At 37.5% G+C, this 25095-nt stretch overlaps 1 protein-coding gene across 1 annotated transcript in view; it reads left to right on the top strand.

Moving 5' to 3' along the window:
• The first annotated feature begins 103 nt into the window (after positions 1-103).
• The window catches only part of LOC122814512, a 393708-nt gene continuing 368716 nt past the window's right edge, over positions 104-25095 (top strand). Inside the window, exons 1-2 of the mRNA XM_044087086.1 lie at positions 104-1614; positions 8988-9028. Of these exons, the coding sequence (XP_043943021.1) occupies positions 347-1614; positions 8988-9028 (1309 nt within the window). The 5' untranslated portion in view covers positions 104-346. The remainder of the gene's footprint in view (positions 1615-8987; positions 9029-25095) is intronic.

Here is a 25095-nt window from a genome sequence, read left to right as displayed (position 1 = left end):
GATTTGAAAGCTCACATCTAACAGAACAAAATGTACCTCGCCACGTGTCATACCTAAAGCTGCGCATGCAAAACCACTTATAAAATCAGTAGGCAGAAGCAGTTACCGAAATGTAAAAACTGTAATTTATTCCTCAAGCTCCAAGACACTACTGAACTAAGCACTACAGGAAAACAAACATAGTGCACTAATGAAGGAAAAGATGTGATGAAACATAGACAGCCCTCTGCTTTTTTTTTTAAGAGTCTCCTTTATTTGGATAATTACGGTAAAAGGCTACTGACTCACAAAGCCCCAGCATGTGTAGCCCCCTGCTTTTCTATTTCATTTCACAGAATCCTGCAAGATGGCAGCAGTTTCGGGATCAGCTAACTGCAATTTAGAAGAAGAATTAAACTGTTCGATTTGTCTCAGCATTTACACAGACCCTGTTACATTAGACTGTGGCCACAATTTCTGTCAGAAGTGCTTAGAAAATCTGTTGGAAATTCAGACTGAGACCAATGGAGATTGCTTCTCTTGTCCAGAGTGCCGAGCTCAGTTTACACAGAAGCCAGTGCTTCAAAGGAACCTGAAACTCTCCAACATTGTGATGTGTTATGCAGCCTCACAACCTCCTGCAAGAGCTGAACCTGAGCCTTGTGACTTCTGCCTTGAAACCACACTTCCAGCAGCAAAGAAGTGTGTGGAATGTGAGGCCTTCTTGTGCCAGGGCCACGCTAAGAAGCATCTGGAGAAGCCAGCATTCAGGGACCACACCTTGCTAGATCCATCTGCTTCTTTGGAAGATAGGAGATGTCTCGTTCACCAGGAGGTAATAAAGTACTACTGCCACACTGACCACACCTGCACCTGTGTGAGCTGCTGTGTGATTGGACCGCACAAGAACCATGAGGTGAGGACACTGCAAGAAGCACATACTGAAAAGGAAGCTTTCTTGCAGGACAAGAGGCAAAAGTTGTGTCTGGATGAGAAAAGCACAGAGAAGGCTGTGCAGGACACAGAAGCCAACCAGTTTGAGGTGAAGGAAAAAGCATTTGAACTAAGGAGCAAGCTTGCCACTGTAAGCGCTGAAATGAGGCTGCTGGTGGAGGTGTTCGAGAAGGACACACTGGAGATGGTGAACTCTGAAGAGGGCACTGTCCTGGCAGATATCACAGCCCAGCGTGCAGCACTGGCTGAACACAAACAAGAGCTTTCCCAGGAGATGGAGAAAATTGACCAGCTGTGCCAAGAAAGTGATGATCTACAGTTCATAAAGGAGTTTGAGCGGCTGCAGGTACAGTTCCACTGTAAAAGCAAGGTGAAGCTGTCACGGAGAATGATTGATGTGGACAAAGTCTTGAGACAGATTCATCAGAAGACACAGGAGCTTGCAGGTAGCCTTGATAGCCTGCTATGCAAACATCAGCTTGTGCAGCAGGTTGTCAAAGTTCCATCTGTCCCCAGTATGGATAAGATTCAGCTTCGCACAGAGAATTCACCCTCGAAACAGAAGCTGCTGTTGCCTAGCACCATGGACTCTTGTCCTTTTGGTTCCCAGTTATATTCTGTGCCTCCTATCAAGATTCCTAGCATGCAGCAGTTCAAAGTGAAGGATTATCGAAAAAAATAGTTACATACTTGTGCAGGTAAGAAATGAGACTGTACACCTGTCTGGAGGTATTGAGAACAGAGGTGACTGTGTCCATCTGTCATGCCACTTCAACAACATAGGCTTTGTACCAGACCTGGGACTGCTGGGGGTGGGGGGGTGGGGTGGGGGGGGCTCCAACCAAAATATGGGAATGTATGCAGCATTTCAAATTTCTCAGTTTTCTTTACCTGTTTAGGAGGGGAACGTGCTGTGTTCCGTCACAGTCTTACTACCTGCAGATGTCTGTGTGGTTGTTTGAAGGAAGAAGCAGGGCTGGAAGTGCTGCTGTGAAGATTTCAAGGCTCTAAGACTGTTAATATACATCTGTGCAAGTAACATATGCCAATACGTTAGGGGACAAAGTACTGATGGTAACAGGGGGGATGGAATGGTAAAAAGTAGGGAACAGAGTACCTTAACTACCAGAATGGCTATCTTTCACAATACTTCCTCTCTGAGCTTCTCTGCTAGGGGGACGTGGGGAATAAAACCTCTCAAAGGGCAGCTGGGTACAAGTCTAAATAGCAGAGAACAATAAAATGGCAAATAAAAGTTAAAATGTTGTATTGCATTAATTTCTTTCAGAATGCAATGACTGACCATAAACTTAAAGGTAGTGTATTTCAGAGAATCACTATGTCAACACTGAATAAATAAGTATGACTAGATGACTAGAATGCCACGTTCCCTTTTAGTAGACAAATATTTATTTGTATAGTGAACTAGTTTGCCATATTTTGTACAGAAGGTTCAGCTGGGATGTACTGTGGCATTTTCTGCTGCCCATAATCCAGTCCTTTTAGGGTTTAGTATTTGTTTCTAGTTAGTGTTTGCAATGTTTTTGTACTGAAGCCTGGAGGAAGGGACTAACATATGGCACAGCAGGAGAGTGGAATCCCATTTGGATGGCACTCTGCCTGGGTTGGGAGGGTGGCCTAGTGGTTAAGGTGTTTGCCTTGCAAACACAAGGTACAGGGTTTGAGTCTCACAAGGGATAATTGGCTAAGCTTAAAAATGTCTCGAAAGGGCAGTTAGCCTAGTACTAACCTATGAACTGACTGATACTGCATTTATCAATTTGAACCCAGTTGTAAGTAAACTGAGAAAAAAAAAGGATTTGAGAAAACAACAGAAAATGTAAATAAAATAAAAGTGAGGTGTAAAATGTTTGTATTTGTGTGTAAGAGGTGGGGGAGCATGACCCATTGCTGTCCTGTAGCATTTAGGAGAGCCTGCATCGCTGATATGATTTGTTCTGTTTTTCCAGTAATGAGGGAGAGGGGATGACCCACAAAAATAAGTGTCTGTTGTGAAAAATGACACAAGAAATGTTTACAGAAAATACAATAATTATCAGGTACAGTTATTCTGCTTCTATAAACATGGCATGTGTTGCTTTTCATGGTACTTTATTCACTTTCAGTGTTTTGCCTAAGTTGGCCCATGTGAATCCCTTTTTAAATTAAATTCAAAACACAAAGAAGCCCAATAGCTTTCCATTTACTCAGTGTGGAAATGGGAGGTGATGGGATTCAAACCTACAAATATATGCTTGCAGCTTGGTACACTAACTACTTAACTACTGTGACATACTTTAGCATTGTGTTTTCTTAACTGTGCAAGTGTACATGACTTCCTCCATTAGTGTTAGCTATGTGTTCATCTGCTTCTTCAATTAATTTAGTACATGAAGTCGTATAACTCTCTGCAGTCTGATCAATGGTCAGTGTCAACAGACTGAGTTTGGTGTAGCAGTCAAGAAGACAGAGATGGCAGTAGATAAAAAATGTCCACCAACAGCAAATATTCTGTTTTAATATGCATTGCTTTAGAAATGTATAACAAGGGAGAGAAATATAGTACCAAATTTATAACATAAAATGTATGTAAATGTATTTTTGTTCTCTGATACACCTGTTGTTACTCTCTGATGATTTTTTTAGATTCTGACTCACACATTAAACATGTGAGCCTGCAGGAAATGCATATTTTTTTTTTTTTTTTTTTTTGTGCGTATGCGGACCTTCATGGTGTCTTACTTTGGTATTTTTTCACTCCTTTTGAGAACAGGACAAGGCCACCTGCTGGCACAGATTGCCTTTTTATTCAAACTGTGGCTGCTGCACTCTGTTGCTAGGTGGGGTAATTTTATTGTGATAGTGCAATTTCATAAATGTCAGTGTACAGACTGTACATACTCAGAGACCTTCAGACTCATATTGTGGCTAGGAATGGTCTCCAAGACCAAGACCCAGATGACTTACTCAGTTATCAAATGAAAGGAAGCAAAATAAAAATAGCCACAGATACACAACTACAGCAGTGATGCTGAAACACTGGACACTAGGTGCTCAGATATAGCATTAAGCAATACTTAGTACTAGGCTGTTAGATGCAAGGGTAAGTGATGTGTTAGGAGCTACTTCATATGTAAGTCAGGCTGTGAGATTAAAACCCTGGTCTGTTAATTTTACTGAATTCATTTACAGCATTACTGTACATTCTTAATATCTGTTGCCAGTTTCATAGATCAGTGGGAAGGCTCAGATGTGGGCAGTATGTACTGAGTGTGAGCGAGCAAGTGCACGCGCACACACACACACACACACACACACACACACACACACACACACACACACACACACACACACACACACACACACTTTGCCTAGAAAAGAATTTGGCAATACAAAAAATAAGCAGTCTTTTTGTTATCTCAGTAACTATGTATTTGAAGCACAGTCATAGCTCTTGTTGTGATGTCACAAACCACTTCATGTGCTGCAAAAGCACAGGCTGCTGCCCAAGGCCATAGAACAAGGGCATGATCGTGGCCATAGAGCAAGGGAATACTCAAAAGGAAGAACCCAAGCTGTCCGCTATACACTGAGTTTGTGTTTGTTTGTGAAAACAGCAGCACATCACATTGATTAGAGCACTGAATTGAAGGTTTGAATCCCATTGGTTCCTCCTGCATAATTGTACGATCCTCTGCAAACTATTTAATGTCTCGTTATCTGGTCACTCGTGAAGAAGAATAAAGAGAAACTATGGCCTTACTGGATATAACTAGTGACAATATAAAATAAAAAATAAATAAATTATTAAATTCACATGCATGCTTCACTTGAAATAAGTTGGAAAAGATGAAAATAGTACAGGTCTTTAGGTTTTATAGGGAACTATCTGGGATATTAGTGCAAAGCCGCTCTCACGTTTGTTTTAGAATGTGACAGGTAAACTATAGGAGAAGCTTACTGTTTGTGAAATAGGAAGCGTAGGAAATGGTATAAAGGACACATTTGTAAATATTAAGTGAGGGTCATTACTGCATAGTGCATGTAGCATAAAACTGCACAAGAAACATGGTTATAAATGGATGATGACCACTTATTGCTGTTATTAGATACAAATGAAGCAATGCCAAACATATTGAATGTGTCTTTTTGCCTGCATAAGAACAGTCCTTGCACAGAATAGAACCTGGGAAGCAGCCATCTATTTATTAATGTAGGGATTCATAATGCTGACATTCTAGGCCTACAAACAGCCAGGAGTTTTCCTAAACTGGCATGGCTCTTATTTGTTATCGGCAGACTGGTGCCTAATGCAGCCTTCCTATTCAGCACTTCCTAAAATCCCTCTTCCTGTGTTATCCTTTTGAACAAGTTAACCATTTGACTTTTTCTCTGCAGCCTTCCATTGCAGTCTGTTTCACCATGCCATAATTTTTCCTGTGAGGAAGTGTTACTATAGCTCTAATAACCCACCCCCACTTGGAATATGACAGAGTCTGTGAGATTAAAACCCTGGTCTGTGATTTGGGATATTGTGGCTAGGCTATAAATAGTCCTCTGGATCAACAGAATAGTATTGACTTATGAACTAAAGGACCTATGGACTACTCCTTATTAATAATCCCAGTTCTTGTCCAATATGTTTGACTGCATGCATATTGGAAAGCCAGTAGAACAGCTATACAGTGAGGGGAAGCAAGGAACTCTGTGATCAGCCATCAGATTAGAACCAGTGATTCACATGAAGCAGTAATAACAAGTTTTCACTTCTTGGACTCAGTGCACAGTCTTTCAGCTTCTCCCATTAGGGGTCCCCACAGCAGATTGCCAGTCCGCAGATTGATTGGCAGTGGAGTTTTGATGGTGTTAAGTTGCCAGCCTGGCACCCAACTTTCACAGAAGGCACACACACACACACACACACACACACACACACACACACACACACACACACACACACACACACACACACACACATACTGCATGTCTTTAAAACTCATTCAACTACAGGGAGGACATGCAGACTCTGCAAAGAAGGAGCTCCAGCCAAGAATTGAACCAGAAAACTTTTTACTGAGGCAACAATGCTAACTGCTGCACCACCGTAGCCATTTCTTGGACTTAGTGTCTGGTAATTTAATGCCTTCTACTTTAATAATAGATTTGAATCTAGCCTTCCATAAATTCAGCTTTTGTAAAATATAACTGTGGCTTTTACTGTCGCTACCAAAGAGGTCATGCCTTGTGATATTTTTGTAAGATTTTGTTTAGATCAGTTGTAAACCCCATACAAGTTGTTGTACTGGGGTGTCATACTGTTAGCTAGTGAAAAAGTATGTTCTTGTAGATATGTAACTAACGTAAATTATACACAAGGTTTATGATGTCATCTGTTTCTCCGATTATTACTGTTTGGTAAAACTGTCTGTGCTGTCTACCTGCTATTTGTAAATAGTATATGAAAGCTATAACATTTGTGCTGCTCTGTAAATGTTGACATGCGACCTCACTGTAAATGAATCTCTCTTTGCTCACATGAACTTGCTTTTACTGTTGTTGTGTTATGATTGAAAAATCTATCTTGCAAAACAAATATATGCCTTGTTATTTGGTTTAAGTGAGTGATTATAAAAACAATATAATTTGTGGTCACAAGACAAGCTTCAGTTTATAAAGGAACTAGATTAATGTGTATTTTATGCAGTAAATTAAATTCTTTAATAAAGTCTGTGTAACATTAAGCAGACACAGTGGCTGTAAAAAGTTAACAAGGAAAAGTCATTACATCATATGTTTGAAATGAACGATAGATGTGGTTTCATAGTATAAAGTGTAATATTCCAGGAAAGATGGTAACATTTGAAATATTCCAGTACTTGTTTAGTTCGGTCAGTCAGCTGTGCTTTGTGATACCTAAAATGAAATGTTAGATAGATGAGTGTTGTGTAACAAGTGATCCCATTGCATTATGGGATCTTAATAACTAAATAAACCACAGGGGTTGTTAACACAAGTGGCATTGCCCTCTAAGAAGTGCAGTTGACAGATGTAATAGAAAAATGATTGTCTTTATTAATGATGTCCTATGTAAATCCAAACAAATGAATTTCATTAAACCCCAAGTGCAAAGTTCAGGGGTATATAAAATCTTTGCAGTCTAAAGATATCTAAAGATATGTGTCAAACTTGTTTAATACAATTATTCATATTTTGTATACATGTTTTGCTACATCAGCAAAACTAATATTAGAGTTTCACTTACCAGCAAGTCGAAGTTATAGCGTACACCCACCATTAGAGCAATAATGCTACAGAGTTACGGTATGCTTAAAGAACAGCAGCAATCTACAGCTAAAACAAACAAGCAAAACAAAACAAATAAAAACAAAAAGTGTTTCATGATGGCTAAAACACTGGGTCATTAATTACACTCCTAACTTGTGCACTCAGGATGGAGTCATTACAACTGTGAACTGAGCTCTGCACATATTTTTATGGATGGAAACAGAGATGTGGCATCCAGACGTGCTCACATGCATAAATACAGAGTCTGGTTTAAGTTCTTGGCCAGCACTAAGTTATTTTCTTGCCATATTATAACTATCCAAGCCCTATTATTCACTGGTTATGTAAGTACGACTTGCTAAAAAAAGTTACAAAACATACTTTTTTACCATTTATTTTTGTTCCTAAAGTAAAAATGTGCAGTTTTTAAACCTGTAAATGCTTCAGTCACATTTGTAGGAATAAGATGTTATGTCATTACTTTTTGGAATGCATTGGAATCTTGCAAGTGTTTCCAATTCATTATGATCAGGAAACATGTTTTACAAGCACCTACTGGGAAGAAGAAAAAGTGACCTACAGTAAATCCAGTTAATGAGAAATATTCTGTTATTTTGTTTCTGTTTTTAGAACCCTATAACTTTTTTGTTCAAAAATATTTTAAGAAATAAACAAAACAAGACACATTAGCATCATATGATATAAGAAAAAAAAAATAAAATTAAATGTACAGTGAAGCAGACACAGATGGTTTTATGATGGGGTGTCTTTTACGGATGCCAAAAAAGCCCTAGTTTTGTTTTAGATATTGTCTAGAGAACCATGTTCTAACTGTTTACGTAAGTTTTATGTGGATGTTTAAATGATGCCAAAACACCATTGCTGAAAAAATTGCTGTCAATAAAGCTTTTGCTGTTTTAGGTACTTGTCCGACTACAAAAAGTGACTCGTTTTCATATATATTGACAAGGACCAGAGCTCAGACGGATCTCCTAAAATAAAACACTCATTTCAGCTTTAGTGGCAGACTTTATCTTCACAGATACTTTTATCACCTGACTGTGTGAACATCTGGGGCTCAGGATGATCTTTGAGATCTGGTGACTGAAAAAGCCCCTGAAGTGTCTGTTGCAGCTTTATTCTATACAGTCTAAACACCCCTGCAGTTGCAATGGTTTCTGTGGTGCTGTAATATATTTTTTTAATTCTGTTGTAAGTCAGTGCCAATTGTTTATCTATAAAGTGAGTTATTCTATAAAAAGATGTGAATTTGTGAATGATTTCCTTTTAGAAAATGTTAATTGCCTTTTTTGTCTGCTTTGCATTGAAGTGCATTGAGTCTAAGGTATACCACTGCAAATTAAATGGTCTCTGTGGTCACCATCAAAAACAGAAAAAGTGTTTTATTTTTTAATACATCGAGTTACTAGCCAGTATCCCTGTATAATATCAAGAGTTTGGTGTTATGTTTTCAAAAACGTTCATCTCAAAATAGCAGGATGAAGCTGCTTTTCTAATGCATTTCTGTTTTTTAGGTAATGCCCCCTTTTCTGTGTCTGCACAACATGATGTTTTGCTGTTATTGTTTTCCAACAAGCTGTTTTTTTATCCATTCACTTAAACATGAATATTATTAAAATATATGCAGAATATTCTGTGAGCTGCTTTTCAGATATTTACTTTGATTTGAGTTACTTAGCATAATTTAAATAGAATACAGTGATAGACTTTTTTTCTCTAATAACATTAATTTACTTTTTTTTTTTTAGCTACAGGGACTTTGCCTGCCAACACAAGTTGCCAGCCAGTGGTATCATGTTTGCTGTGTTACACACATGAGCTGCTCACAAGGATGTGGCTCTCAGCAGACAGGCTCTGTAGTCTCTATGCTGCTTGATCTACCAAATATTTGTTTATGGGCATAAAGAAACATATCTGAAAGAGTGGAGCTATCCATTGGGGTGGCTCTGGTTGGTTTAATTTGGGGAAGCCAAGCTAGGCATAAAGTGTCAAATTCTTAGGACATTCCTTTTCATACTATTTTATGTGGGTACATGCTGTGTGCAAAATGAAAGTAATAGTCGAATAATGTGTGTGTTTTGCTGCAAATTAATTGTAAAAGAACAATGCGCTAAGTCAAATAAAAGGTTTTCCAAGCACGTGTTTGGAGAAGGGTCATCTGGTGCATTGAAGCACATTTTTTGTATAGGGATACTCACAATACTTTTCTGATATTAAGGGGAACTTTCCTACAGTTTTAGAGAGGGTCATTGTTACAGAGACTGACAAAATGTGCTCTAGTGGATGGAAAGAAGGAAATAATGTGAACACCACGGAGAGTGGGCTTTCACTTGGCTTAAAGTCCGCAGTATAATGGGCAGTAAGATGTACAATCCCAGGACAAATTCCTAAAGAAAGATTACAAGATGTCATGCAAATGTAACAGTGTGTGCACTGAGAAGGCTAAACAGCATGATGTCACGGGAAGGGAGAAATAAAAGTCAGGATTTATTTATATGTGGCAAATGTGATAGTGCAAGAATCATCTTGTAAGGAAGAAAAGCTGTGTTTAGTGTGCGGTTATCCTTTCAAGACTGTTTATAACAAACAAGATTTATTTTATTCTTTTATTGTGATATTCCACACGGTGCTGATGTGATGTCCCTGCAGCACTGTCGTTACTACCGTTTATTATTTTGTTCTCATTTAGTTGTCCAGCAGTGTGAACCTTGACGCTAGATGACTGTCCCTGTTGATGTGACACCCTGACCCCATGTGTAAAATGGGAAAAGGGGTTCTGGATGGATGGATTTGTAGGTTCATAGACTATTTGCCCTTGTGGACCATTTTAAGCTTACCCAACTTCCCTTTTCGTACTCAAATTAACCTAAACAATTTGGTTACATACTGGCCTTACCAATTATTTATTCCCCATGAGAATAACTGGGATCATACCATAGATAATTTGGGGGGACCCATGCATGGGATAACATTTAGGAGCTGCATCTATCCATTAGTAGTACAGAGGGCAAATTTTCTGTTTTCCATCCATAAATCTAAGTTGCACTTGAACATGGACAGGAATAAACTTTGTTTATGTATCCTGTGTGAGATATCCTGTCCTTCAAGTCATTCTGCTGATGTTGCACAAATAATTTACATCCATAGATCGAGTATTTCATATGTCATTTGACTTGATCACAAGCAGTAAATCCATCAGTATTGGGTTGGAGGATGCCTTGAGTTAATTCCAGACACAGGTCACCTTTTAGCAGTCTGTAGGATACTGAGTATGGTAACAGAGCTTTGAGTCGGTCCATGTGGAACATGTTTAGGCCTTGTATCCTTTTAGCACAGTACCTCTGTGAGAGCTCCAGATGTCGCATGTGTCTGGACAGATATGGCCAAAGGGGCAATATATTCAATGATTCAGTTAATGAAAGCTGAATGAAGGGGAGCAGTGATGTCCCTAGATCTAGACACAGTCCATTTGTTTATAAGCTGTGCAATGTAAAAGGGCTTTCTTACAACAATTTTTAAACTTTATGTACAAGTTGTTGAACAGGGTAAACCAATAATAGTTTTCAGATGATAACCATTTGAAACATACAGACTGAATGGCCTGAAGAACGGGCTTATGTATATAAATCTAAGATGCCATTGATCCGAATATTCACTTTTCTCCGAGGTATGGTGATCTTAGAGTTGGTATATATACGTTTGGAGGTGTGGGGGGCTTGGCATCACATGGGTGGGTGTTGGGGGGCTAGTCCCATACAAAAAGAAGTTTTAAGGAGAAGAGCAATTTTCAAGATTCACTATTTTCCAGGTTTTTGGTCTTTTTTTTGGCTTGTCAACTGTCAGCATTTTGAGTGCCATCATTTCATTTGGGAACATTTCCAGTCATCCCAGGTGTATAAAGTCAAGAAAATTATAAAAACACAGTATAGTAAAACCATATACAAAAGGAAAATGTACATATAATCATACCCTCAACCTCTTAGAGTGAAAAATCTGGACAAATCCTAAAATAATAGCAGGACAAGGGTCCAAAAACGGTTAAATACTGCTCTTATAAACTTAGAAAGTTAAAGAATAACAGGATTTGTGTTAGCATGAAACTCAAATGTATGTCATTATTTAGTGATTATTAGGTCTTCATTGCCAAGGTCTATCAAGGAAGGAAATTTAGAACAGCCCTATTGCAGCTGGTTTTGCTGAGAAGGGAGAAGAGGTGTGCAGTCCATACCCGATCTTCCTGGGGGGGGGGGTACTGCTCAAGCCACAAAGGGGGGGGTAGATAAGCTGCCCTCACATGTGTGAAAAGAGTAGTGCAGCATACTAACCCCATCTGGGTATTGTACCAGAAGGAAGCAGGTAAAATCAATGGAGTATGAAATATTTCACATCTCCATCGTGCCCAAACACACAGAGTTCTCAGTGTTACTAGAAAATAACTACTCACAAGTGTGGACGGGCAACGCAGTGGTGCAGCAGTTAGTGTGCTCACCTCACAGCAAGAGGTTCCCCAATTCAGTTTCTGGCTGGGATGCCTTCTGTGTGGAGTATGCATGTTCTCCCTGCATTTGTGTGGATTTCCTGCAGGTGCTCTGGTTTCCTCCCACATTCCAAAGACATGCATCTGGAGAGTTTCTTCCCAGGCCTCCAGCTCTCTGCTGAAAATGGGCCCTGTCCCAGTCGGACTTTCCTAGTAAACAAATGTTAAATAAATAGCTAATAAATAAATAGTTCTAATTATGGAGTTCCCTTCAAGGGTTGGGGTCACAGCACTGATGAGCAGAAGGGTGGGAGATTAACACAGGAGATGAAAGTCATTAGGAAATTCTCCATATGTTCTGGGGAAAAAAGTGAAATAAGTATAACAAAAAAAAAAAAAACATTCTTGCAATAGAAAGGTGACTCTTGCAGAGGATAAGGCTCTGCACTTCAAACACTATCCCAGCTCCAGTTATGGGTAAATGCCAAATTCTAGCCAAATAGCATGTCTGTTCTCACCTTGGCAACCCTACTTGGAGCTTAAGAAAACAATTTTTATATCACTACTTAAAAAAAAAAAAAAACAACAAAAAACAAAACAAAACATGATGTCTTGACACATGCCTTCAGTGTTTCCAAGTTGATCATTATAAAGGCATCCATTTATAGTATTACCACACTAAAACAACTAATCAAAGAGTTCATTCATTTAACAAAGCTCCTTATAGGTTTCAAAATTACAAAAAGTTTACAAACAGTACATTATAACAATCATAATAAATACTTCATTAACAAAGAACCGAAGAAGTGTTGCCAATGAAGGAAGAGTTGGAGTTCTGAGCTGTCTCATGCAGTCAGTTCAAGGGTATAGCGTTTGATTCCTTTGAGCTCTGTCTGTCTACTGCGTGACTCTGAGAAAGTCATTTAACCATACAGTGCTCCTGGGTCAACCTTAAAGGGGCAGTTCTGCTCAGTGGGTTTACCAGGTTAACAAATTAATAAAATAAACAACAGCACCACCGTATCTAAAGCTGAATCTTGTATACTATTTAGATAAAGTCTTGTGACTAGTACAATGCTACAAAAGCTCTGTAAAGGCCATAGTAAGTGACTAGTCCAATGTTACAAAAGCTCTGTAAAGGCCATAGTATATGATTAGTACAATGTTACAAAAGCTCTATAAAGGCCACAGTATGTGACTAGTACAATGTTACAATATCTCTGTAAAGACCATAGGATGTGACTAGTACAATGTTACAAAAGCTCTATAAAGGCCATAGTATGTGACTAGTACAATGTTACAAAAGCTCTTTAAAGACCATAATATGTGACTAGTCCAATGCTACAAAAGTTTTGTAAAGGCCATAGTATGTGACTAGTACAATGTTTCAAAAGCTTTACAAAGGCCATAGTATGTGACTAGTACAACGTTACAAAAGTTCTAGAAAGGCCATAGGCTGTGACTAGCACAATGCTACAAAAGCTCTGTAAAGGCCATAGTATGTGACTAGTACAATGTCAGGAAAACTCTAGAAAGACTATAGGATGTGACTAGTACAATGTTACAAAAGCTCTAAAAAGGCCATAGTATGTGACTAGTACAATCTTATAAAAGATCTACAAAGGCCATAGGATGTCACTAGTACAATGTTACAAAAGCTCTACAAAGACCATGTCATGTGACTATTACAATGTCAGAAAAGTTCTACAAAGGCCATAGGATGTGACTAGTACAATGTCACAAAAGCTCTACAAAGGCCATAGTATGTGACTAATACAATGTTACAAAAGCTGTATAAAGGCCATAGGATGTGACTAGTACAATGTTAAAAGAGCTCTGTAAAGACCATAGTATGTGACTAGTACAATGTTACAAAAGCTCTATAAAGGCCATAGGATGTGACTAGTACAATGTTACAAAAGCTCTGTAAAGGTCATAGGATGTGACTAGTACAATGTTACAAAAGCTCTGCAAAGGCCATAATATGTGACTAGTACAATGTTACAAAAGTTCTAGAAAGGCCATAGGATGTGACTAGTACAATGTTACAAAAGCTCTGTAAAGGCCATAGGATGTGACTAGTACAATGTTACAAAAGCTCTGTAAAGGCCATAGGTAGTGACTAGTACAATGTTGCAAAAGCTCTGCAAAGGCCATAGGATGTGACTAGTACAATGTTACAAAAGCTCTAGAAAGGCCATAGGATGTGACTAGTACAATGTTACAAAAGCTCTAGAAAGGCCATAGGATGTGACTAGTACAATGTTACAAAAGCTCTGTAAAGGCCATAATATGTGACTAGTACAATGTTACAAAAGCTGTGTAAAGGCCATAGGATGTGACTAGTACAATGTCACAAAAGCTTTACAAAGGCCGTAGTATATGACTATTAAAATTTTACAAAAGCTCTGTAAAGGCCATATGATGTGACTAGTACAATGTTACAAAAGCACTACAAAGGCCATAGTATGTGACTAGTGCAATGTTACAACAGGTCTATAAAGGCCATAGTATGTGACTAGAGAAATGTTACAAAAGCTCTATAAAGGCCATAGGATGTGACTAGTACAATTTTACAAAAGCTCTACAAAGGCCATAGCAAGTGACTAGTACAATGTTACAAAAGCTCTGTAAAGGCCATAGTATGTGACCAGTGCAATCTTACAAAAGCTCTAAAAAGGCCATAGTATGTGACTAGTACAATGTTACTAAAGCTCTAGAAAGGCTATAGGATGCGACTAGTACAGTGTTACAAAAGCTCTAGAAAGGCTATAGGATGTGACTAGTACAATGTTACAAAAGCTCAGTAAAGGCTATAGGATGTGATTAGTACAATGTTAGAAATGTTCTATAAAGGCCATAGGATGTGACTAGTACAATGTTACAAAAGTTGTATAATGGCCATAGTATGTGACTAGTACAATGTTACAAAAGCTCTATAAAGGCCATAGTATGTGACTAGAGAAATGTCACAAAAGCGCTATAAAGGCCATAGGATGTGACTAGTACAATGTTACAAAGGGGCTATAAAGGCCATAGGATGTGACTAGTACAATGTTACAAAAGCTTAATAAAGGCCATAGGATGTGACTAGTACAATGTTACAAAAGCTGTGTAAAGGCCATAGGATGTGACTAGTACAATGTCACAAAAGCTCTACAAAGGACTATGAAACTAGTACAATGTTACAAAAGCTCTGTAAAGGCCATAGGATGTGACTAGTACAATGTTACAAAAGCACTAGAAAGGCCATAGTATGTGACTAGTGCAATGTTACAAAAGCTCTATAAAGGCCATAGTATGTGATGAGAGAAATTTTACAAAAGCTCTATAAAGGCCATAGGATGTGATAAGTACAATATTACAAAAGCTCTACAAAGGCCATAGGATGTGACTATTACAATGTTACAAAAGCTCTGTAAAGGCCATAGTATGTGACCAGTACAATCTTACAAGTGCTCTAAAAAGGCCATAGTATGTGCTAGTACAATGTTACTATCACTCTAGAAAGGCTATAGGATGTGACTAGAACAATGTTACAAAAGCTCTGTAAAGGCCATAAGATGTGACTAGTACAATGTTACAAAAGCTCTATAAAAGGCCATAATATGTGGCTAGTACAGTGTTACAAAATCTCTGTAAAGACCATAGTATGTGACTAGTACAATGTTACAAAAGCTCTATAAAGGCCATAGAATGTGACTAGTACAATGTTACAAAAGCTCTGTAAAGGCCATAGGATGTGACTAGTACAATAAAGGCCAAAGGATGTGACTAGTACAATGTTACAAAAGCACTACAAAGGCCATAGTATGTGACTAGTACAGTGTTACAAAAGCTCTATAAAGGCCATAGTATGTGACTAGAGAAATGTCACAAAAGCGCTATAAAGGCCATAGGATGTGACTAGTACAATGTTACAAAAGCTCTATAAAGGCCATAGTATGTGACTAGAGAAATGTCACAAAAGCGCTATAAAGGCCATAGGATGTGACTAGTACAATGTTACAAAGGGGCTATAAAGGCCATAGGATGTGACTAGTACAATGTTACAAAAGCTTAATAAAGGCCATAGGATGTGACTAGTACAATGTTACAAAAGCTCTGTAAAGGCCATAGGATGTGACTAGTACAATGTCACAAAAGCTCTACAAAGGACTATGCAACTAGTACAATGTTACAAAAGCTCTGTAAAGGCCATAGGATGTGACTAGTACAATGTTACAAAAGCACTAGAAAGGCCATAGTATGTGACTAGTGCAATGTTACAAAAGCTCTATAAAGGCCATAGTATGTGATGAGAGAAATTTTACAAAAGCTCTATAAAGGCCATGGGATGTGATAAGTACAATTTTACAAAAGCTCTACAAAGGCCATAGGATGTGACTATTACAATGTTACAAAAGCTCTGTAAAGGCCATAGTATATGACCAGTACAATATTACAAGTGCTCTAAAAAGGCCATAGTATGTGCTAGTACAATGTTACTATCGCTCTAGAAAGGCTATAGGATGTGACTAGAACAATGTTACAAAAGCTCTGTAAAGGCCATAAGATGTGACTAGTACAATGTTACAAAAGCTCTATAAAAGGCCATAATATGTGGCTAGTACAGTGTTACAAAAGCTCTATAAAGGCCATAGAATGTGACTAGTACAATGTTACAAAAGCTCTGTAAAGGCCATAGGATGTGACTAGTACAATGTTACAAAAGCTCTGTAAAGGCCATAGGATGTGACTAGTACAATAAAGGCCAAAGGATGTGACTAGTACAATGTTACAAAAGCACTACAAAGGCCATAGTATGTGACTAGTACAGTGTTACAAAAGCTCTATAAAGGCCATAGTATGTGACTAGAGAAATGTTACAAAAGCTCTATAAAGGCCACAGGATGTGACTAGTACAATGTTACAAAAGCTTTATAAAGGCCATAGTATGTGACTAGAGAAATGTTACAAAAGCTCTATAAAGGCCATAAGATGTGACTAGTACAATGTTACAAAAGGTCTATAAAGGCCATAGGATGTGACTAGTACAATGTTACAAAAGCTTAATAAAGGCCATATGATGTGACAAGTACAATGTTACAAAAGGTCTGTAAATGCCATAGTATGTGACTAGTACAATGTTACAAAAGCTCTGTAAAGGCCATAGGATGTGACTAGTACAATGTCACAAAAGCTCTACAAAGGACATAGCATGTGACTAGTACAATGTTACAAAAGCTCTGTAAAGGCCATAGGATGTGGCTAGTACAATGTTACAAAAGCACTACAAAGGCCATAGTATGTGACTAGTACAATGTTACAAAAGCTCTATAAAGGCCATAGTATGTGACGAGAGAAATGTTACAAAAGCTCTATAAAGGCCATAGAATGTGATTAGTACAATGTTACAAAAGCTCTACAAAGGCCATAGGATGTGACTAGTACAATGTTACAAAGGCTCTGTAAAGACCATAGTATTTGACCAGTACAATCTTACAAGAGCTCTAAAAAGGCCATAGTATGTGACTAGTACAATGTTACAAAAGCTCTATAAAGGCCATAGTATGTGACTAGTACATTGTTACAAAAGCTCTGTAAAGGCCATATGATGTGACTAGTACAATGCTACAAGCGCTCTGTAAAGGCCATCAGATGTGACTAGTACAATGTTACAAAATCTCTACAAAGGCCATAGTATGTGACTAGTACAATGTTACAAAAGCTCTGTAAAGACCATAGTATGTGACTAGTACAATGTTACAAAAGCTCTATTAAGGACATAGGCTGTGACTAGTACAATGTTACAAAAGCTCTAGAAAGGCCATAGGATGTGACTAGTACAATGTCAGAAAAGATCTAGAAAGCCTATAGGATGTGACTAGCACAATGTTACAAAAGTTCTGTAAAGGCCATAGGATATTACTAGTACAATGTTACAAAAACTTCATAAAGGCCATAGTATGTGACTAGTACAATGTTACAAAAGCTCTGTAAAGGCCATAGAATTTGATTAGTACAATGTTACAAAAGCTCTACAAAGGCCATAGGATGTGACTAGTACAATGTTACAAAGGCTCTGTAAAGGCCATAGAATGGGACTAGTACAATGTTACAAAAGCTCTACAAAGGCCATAGTATGTGACTAGTACAATGTTACTAACATTCTGTAAAGGCCTTAGCATGTGACTAGTAGAATGTTACAAAAGCTCTGTAAAGGCCATAGAATGGGACTAGTACAATGTTACAAAAGCTCTACAAAGGCCATAGTATGTGACTAGTACAATGTTACAAAATCTCTGTAAAAGCCATAGGATGCGACTAGTAGAATGTTACAAAAGCTCTATAAAAGGCCATAGTATGTGACTAGTACAATGTTACAAAAGCTCTATAAAGGCCATATATTGTGACTAGTACAATGTTACAAAAGTTCTGTAAAGGCCATAGAATGTGACTAGTACAATGTTATAAGCACTCTGTAAAGGCCATAGGATGTGAATAGTACAATGTTACAAAAGCTCTACAAATGCCATAGTATGTGCTAGTACAATGGTTCAAAAGCTCTGTAAAGACCATAGTATGTGACCAGTACAATGTTACAAAAGCTATGTCAAGGCCATAGTATGTGACTAGTACAATGTTACAAAAGCTCTGTAAAGGCCATAGGATGTGACTAGTACAATGTTACAAAAGCACTACAAAGGCCATAGTATGTGACTAGTACAATGTTACAAAAGCTCTATAAAGGCCATAGTATGTGACGAGAGAAATGTTACAAAAGCTCTATAAAGGCCATAGAATGTGATTAGTACAAATTTACAAAAGCTCTACAAAGGCCATAGGATGTGACTAGTACAATGTTACAAAGGCTCTCTAAAGACCATAGTATGTGACTAGTACAATGTTACAAAAGCTCTATAAAGGCCATAGAATGTGACTAGTACAATGTTACAAAGGCTCTGTAAAGACCATAGTATGTGACTAGTACAATGTTACAAAAGTTCTGTAAAGGTCATAGGATGTGACTAGTACAATGTTACAAGCACTCTGTAAAGGCCATAGTATGTGACTAGTACAATGTTACAAAAGCTCTATAAAGGCCATAGTATGTGACGAGAGAAATGTTACAAAAGCTCTATAAAGGCCATAGAATGTGATTAGTACAATGTTACAAAAGCTCTACAAAGGCCATAGGATGTGACTAGTACAATGTTACAAAGGCTCTGTAAAGACCATAGTATTTGACCAGTACAATCTTACAAGAGCTCTAAAAAGGCCATAGTATGTGGCTAGTACAATTTTACTAACACTCTAGAAAGGCTATAGGATGTGACTAGTACAATGTTACAAAAGCTCTGTAAAGGCCTAAGGTCTGACTAGTACAATGTTACAAAAGCTCTATAAAAGGCCATAGTATGTAACTAGTACAATGTTGCAAAAGCTCTGTAAAGACCATAGTATGTGACCAGTACATTGTTACAAAAGTTCTGTAAGGGCCATATGATGTGACTAGTACAATGCTACAAGCGCTCTGTAAAGGCCATAGAATGTGACTAGTACAATGTTACAAAAGCTCTACAAAGGCCATAGTATGTGACTAGTACAATGTTACAAAAGCTCTGTAAAGACCATAGTATGTGACTAGTACAATGTTACAAAAGATCTATAAAGGCCATAGTATATGACTAGTACAATGTTACAAAAGCTCTATAAAGGACATAGGATGTGACTAGTACAATGTTACAAAAGCTCTAGAAAGGTCATAGGATGTGATTAGTACAATGTTACAAAAGTTATGTAATGGCCATAGTATGTGACTAGTACAATGTCAGAAAAGATCTAGAAAGCCTATAGGATGTGACTAGTACAATGTTACAAAAGCTTAATAAAGGCCATAGGATGTGACTAGTACAATGTTACAAAAGCTCTGTAAAGGCCATAGGATGTGACTAGTACAATGTCACAAAAGCTCTACAAAGGACTATGCAACTAGTACAATGTTACAAAAGCTCTGTAAAGGCCATAGGATGTGACTAGTACAATGTTACAAAAGCACTAGAAAGGCCATAGTATGTGACTAGTGCAATGTTACAAAAGCTCTATAAAGGCCATAGTATGTGATGAGAGAAATGTTACAAAAGCTCTGTAAAGGCCATGGGATGTGATAAGTACAATATTACAAAAGCTCTACAAAGGCCATAGGATGTGACTATTACAATGTTACAAAAGCTCTGTAAAGGCCATAGTATGTGACCAGTACAATATTACAAGTGCTCTAAAAAGGCCATAGTATGTGCTAGTACAAAGTTACTATCGCTCTAGAAAGGCTATAGGATATGACTAGAACAATGTTACAAAAGCTCTGTAAAGGCCATAAGATGTGACTAGTACAATGTTACAAAAGCTCTATAAAAGGCCATAATATGTGGCTAGTACAGTGTTACAAAAGCTCTATAAAGGCCATAGAATGTGACTAGTACAATGTTACAAAAGCTCTGTAAAGGCCATAGGATGTGACTAGTACAATGTTACAAAAGCTCTGTAAAGGCCATAGGATGTGACTAGTACAATAAAGGCCAAAGGATGTGACTAGTACAATGTTACAAAAGCACTACAAAGGCCATAGTATGTGACTAGTACAGTGTTACAAAAGCTCTATAAAGGCCATAGTATGTGACTAGAGAAATGTTACAAAAGCTCTATAAAGGCCACAGGATGTGACTAGTACAATGTTACAAAAGCTTTATAAAGGCCATAGTATGTGACTAGAGAAATGTTACAAAAGCTCTATAAAGGCCATAAGATGTGACTAGTACAATGTTACAAAAGGTCTATAAAGGCCATAGGATGTGACTAGTACAATGTTACAAAAGCTTAATAAAGGCCATATGATGTGACAAGTACAATGTTACAAAAGGTCTGTAAATGCCATAGTATGTGACTAGTACAATGTTACAAAAGCTCTGTAAAGGCCATAGGATGTGACTAGTACAATGTCACAAAAGCTCTACAAAGGACATAGCATGTGACTAGTACAATGTTACAAAAGCTCTGTAAAGGCCATAGGATGTGGCTAGTACAATGTTGCAAAAGCACTACAAAGGCCATAGTATGTGACTAGTACAATGTTACAAAAGCTCTATAAAGGCCATAGTATGTGACGAGAGAAATGTTACAAAAGCTCTATAAAGGCCATAGAATGTGATTAGTACAATGTTACAAAAGCTCTACAAAGGCCATAGGATGTGACTAGTACAATGTTACAAAGGCTCTGTAAAGACCATAGTATTTGACCAGTACAATCTTACAAGAGCTCTAAAAAGGCCATAGTATGTGACTAGTATAATGTTACAAAAGCTCTATAAAGGCTATAGTATGTGACTAGTACATTGTTACAAAAGCTCTGTAAAGGCCATATGATGTGACTAGTACAATGCTACAAGCGCTCTGTAAAGGCCATCAGATGTGACTAGTACAATGTTACAAAATCTCTACAAAGGCCATAGTATGTGACTAGTACAATGTTACAAAAGCTCTGTAAAGACCATAGTATGTGACTAGTACAATGTTACAAAAGCTCTATTAAGGACATAGGATGTGACTAGTACAATGTTACAAAAGCTTTATAAAGGCCATAGTATGTGACTAGAGAAATGTTACAAAAGCTCTATAAAGGCCATAAGATGTGACTAGTACAATGTTACAAAAGGTCTATAAAGGCCATAGGATGTGACTAGTACAATGTTACAAAAGCTTAATAAAGGCCATATGATGTGACAAGTACAATGTTACAAAAGGTCTGTAAATGCCATAGTATGTGACTAGTACAATGTTACAAAAGCTCTGTAAAGGCCATAGGATGTGACTAGTACAATGTCACAAAAGCTCTACAAAGGACATAGCATGTGACTAGTACAATGTTACAAAAGCTCTGTAAAGGCCATAGGATGTGGCTAGTACAATGTTGCAAAAGCACTACAAAGGCCATAGTATGTGACTAGTACAATGTTACAAAAGCTCTATAAAGGCCATAGTATGTGACGAGAGAAATGTTACAAAAGCTCTATAAAGGCCATAGAATGTGATTAGTACAATGTTACAAAAGCTCTACAAAGACCATAGGATGTGACTAGTACAATGTTACAAAGGCTCTGTAAAGACCATAGTATTTGACCAGTACAATCTTACAAGAGCTCTAAAAAGGCCATAGTATGTGACTAGTACAATGTTACAAAAGCTCTATAAAGGCCATATGATGTGACTAGTACAATGTTACAAAATCTCTACAAAGGCCATAGTATGTGACTAGTACAATGTTACAAAAGCTCTGTAAAGACCATAGTATGTGACTAGTACAATGTTACAAAAGCTCTATTAAGGACATAGGATGTGACTAGTACAATGTTACAAAAGCTCTAGAAAGGCCATAGGATATGACTAGTACAATGTCAGAAAAGATCTAGAAAGCCTATAGGATGTGACTAGTACAATGTTACAAAAGTTCTGTAAAGGCCATAGGATATTACTAGTACAATGTTACAAAAACTTCATAAAGGCCATAGTATGTGACTAGTACAATGTTACTAACATTCTGTAAAGGCCATAGCATGTGACTAGTACAATGTTACAAAGGCTCTGTAAAGGCCATAGAATGGGACTAGTACAATGTTACAAAAGCTCTACAAAGGCCATAGTATGTGACTAGTACAATGTTACTAACATTCTGTAAAGGCCATAGCATGTGACTAGTAGAATGTTACAAAAGCTCTGTAAAGGCCATAGAATGGGACTAGTACAATGTTACAAAAGCTCTACAAAGGCCATAGTATGTGACTAGTACAATGTTACAAAATCTCTGTAAAAGCCATAGGATGCGACTAGTAGAATGTTACAAAAGCTCTATAAAAGGCCATAGTATGTGACTGGTACAATGTTACAAAAGCTCTATAAAGGCCATATATTGTGACTAGTACAATGTTACAAAAGTTCTGTAAAGGCCATAGGATGTGACTAGTACAATGTTATAAGCACTCTGTAAAGGCCATAGGATGTGAATAGTACAATGTTACAAAAGCTCTACAAATGCCATAGGATGTGCTAGTACAATGGTACAAAAGCTCTGTAAAGACCATAGGATGTGACTAGTACAACGTCACAAAACCTCTACAAAGGACTATGCAACTAGTACAATGTTACAAAAGCTCTACAAAGGCCATAGTATGTGACTAGTACAATGTTACTAACATTCTGTAAAGGCCATAGCATGTGACTAGTAGAATGTTACAAAAGCTCTGTAAAGGCCATAGAATGGGACTAGTACAATGTTACAAAAGCTCTACAAAGGCCATAGTATGTGACTAGTACAATGTTACAAAATCTCTCTAAAAGCCATAGGATGCGACTAGTAGAATGTTACAAAAGCTCTATAAAAGGCCATAGTATGTGACTAGTACAATGTTACAAAAGCTCTATAAAGGCCATATATTGTGACTAGTACAATGTTACAAAAGTTCTGTAAAGGCCATAGGATGTGACTAGTACAATGTTATAAGCACTCTGTAAAGGCCATAGGATGTGAATAGTACAATGTTACAAAAGCTCTACAAATGCCATAGTATGTGCTAGTACAATGGTACAAAAGCTCTGTAAAGACCATAGTATGTGACCAGTACAATGTTACAAAAGCTATGTCAAGGCCAAAGTATGTGACTAGTACAATGTTACAAAAGCTCTGTAAAGGCCATAGGATGTGACTAGTACAATGTTACAAAAGCACTACAAAGGCCATAGTATGTGACTAGTACAATGTTACAAAAGCTCTGTAAAGGCCATAGGATGTGACTAGTACAATGTTACAAAAGCACTAGAAAGACCATAGTATGTGACCAGTACAATGTTACAAAAGCTATGTCAATGCCATAGAATGTGATTAGTACAAATTTACAAAAGCTCTACAAAGGCCAAAGGATTGACTAGTACAATGTTACAAAGGCTCTCTAAAGACCATAGTATGTGACTAGTACAATGTTACAAAAGCTCTATAAAGGCCATAGAATGTGACTAGTACAATGTTACAAAGGCTCTGTAAAGACCATAGTATGTGACTAGTACAATGTTACAAAAGTTCTGTAAAGGCCATAGGATGTGACTAGTACAATGTTACAAGCACTCTGTAAAGGCCATAGTATGTGACTAGTACAATGTTACAAAAGCTCTATAAAGGCCATAGTATGTGACGAGAGAAATGTTACAAAAGCTCTATAAAGGCCATAGAATGTGATTAGTACAAATTTACAAAAGCTCTACAAAGGCCAAAGGATTGACTAGTACAATGTTACAAAGGCTCTCTAAAGACCATAGTATGTGACTAGTACAATGTTACAAAAGCTCTATAAAGGCCATAGAATGTGACTAGTACAATGTTACAAAGGCTCTGTAAAGACCATAGTATTTGACCAGTACAATCTTACAAGAGCTCTAAAAAGGCCATAGTATGTGACTAGTACAATTTTACTAACGCTCTAGAAAGGCTATAGGATGTGACTAGTACAATGTTACAAAAGCTCTGTAAAGGCCTAAGGTCTGACTAGTACAATGTTACAAAAGCTCTATAAAAGGCCATAGTATGTAACTAGTACAATGTTGCAAAAGCTCTGTAAAGACCATAGTATGTGACCAGTACATTGTTACAAAAGTTCTGTAAGGGCCATATGATGTGACTAGTACAATGCTACAAGCGCTCTGTAAAGGCCATAGAATGTGACTAGTACAATGTTACAAAAGCTCTGTAAAGACCATAGTATGTGACTAGTACAATGTTACAAAAGATCTATAAAGGCCATAGTATATGACTAGTACAATGTTACAAAAGCTCTTTAAAGGACATAGGATGTGACTAGTACAATGTTACAAAAGCTCTAGAAAGGCCATAGGATGTGATTAGTACAATGTTACAAAAGTTATGTAATGGCCATAGTATGTGACTAGTACAATGTCAGAAAAGATCTAGAAAGCCTATAGGATGTGACTAGTACAATGTTACAAAAGCTTAATAAAGGCCATAGGATGTGACTAGTACAATGTTACAAAAGCTCTGTAAAGGCCATAGGATGTGACTAGTACAATGTCACAAAAGCTCTACAAAGGACTATGCAACTAGTACAATGTTACAAAAGCTCTGTAAAGGCCATAGGATGTGACTAGTACAATGTTACAAAAGCACTAGAAAGGCCATAGTATGTGACTAGTGCAATGTTACAAAAGCTCTATAAAGGCCATAGTATGTGATGAGAGAAATTTTACAAAAGCTCTATAAAGGCCATGGGATGTGATAAGTACAATATTACAAAAGCTCTACAAAGGCCATAGGATGTGACTATTACAATGTTACAAAA

The sequence above is a fragment of the Protopterus annectens genome, chromosome 10.part0 (assembly GCF_019279795.1).
Source record: "Protopterus annectens isolate FY-2018-M chromosome 10.part0, PAN1.0, whole genome shotgun sequence".
Lineage (NCBI taxonomy): Eukaryota > Metazoa > Chordata > Ceratodontiformes > Protopteridae > Protopterus > Protopterus annectens.
This window is presented reverse-complemented; position numbering and strand designations above follow the sequence as displayed.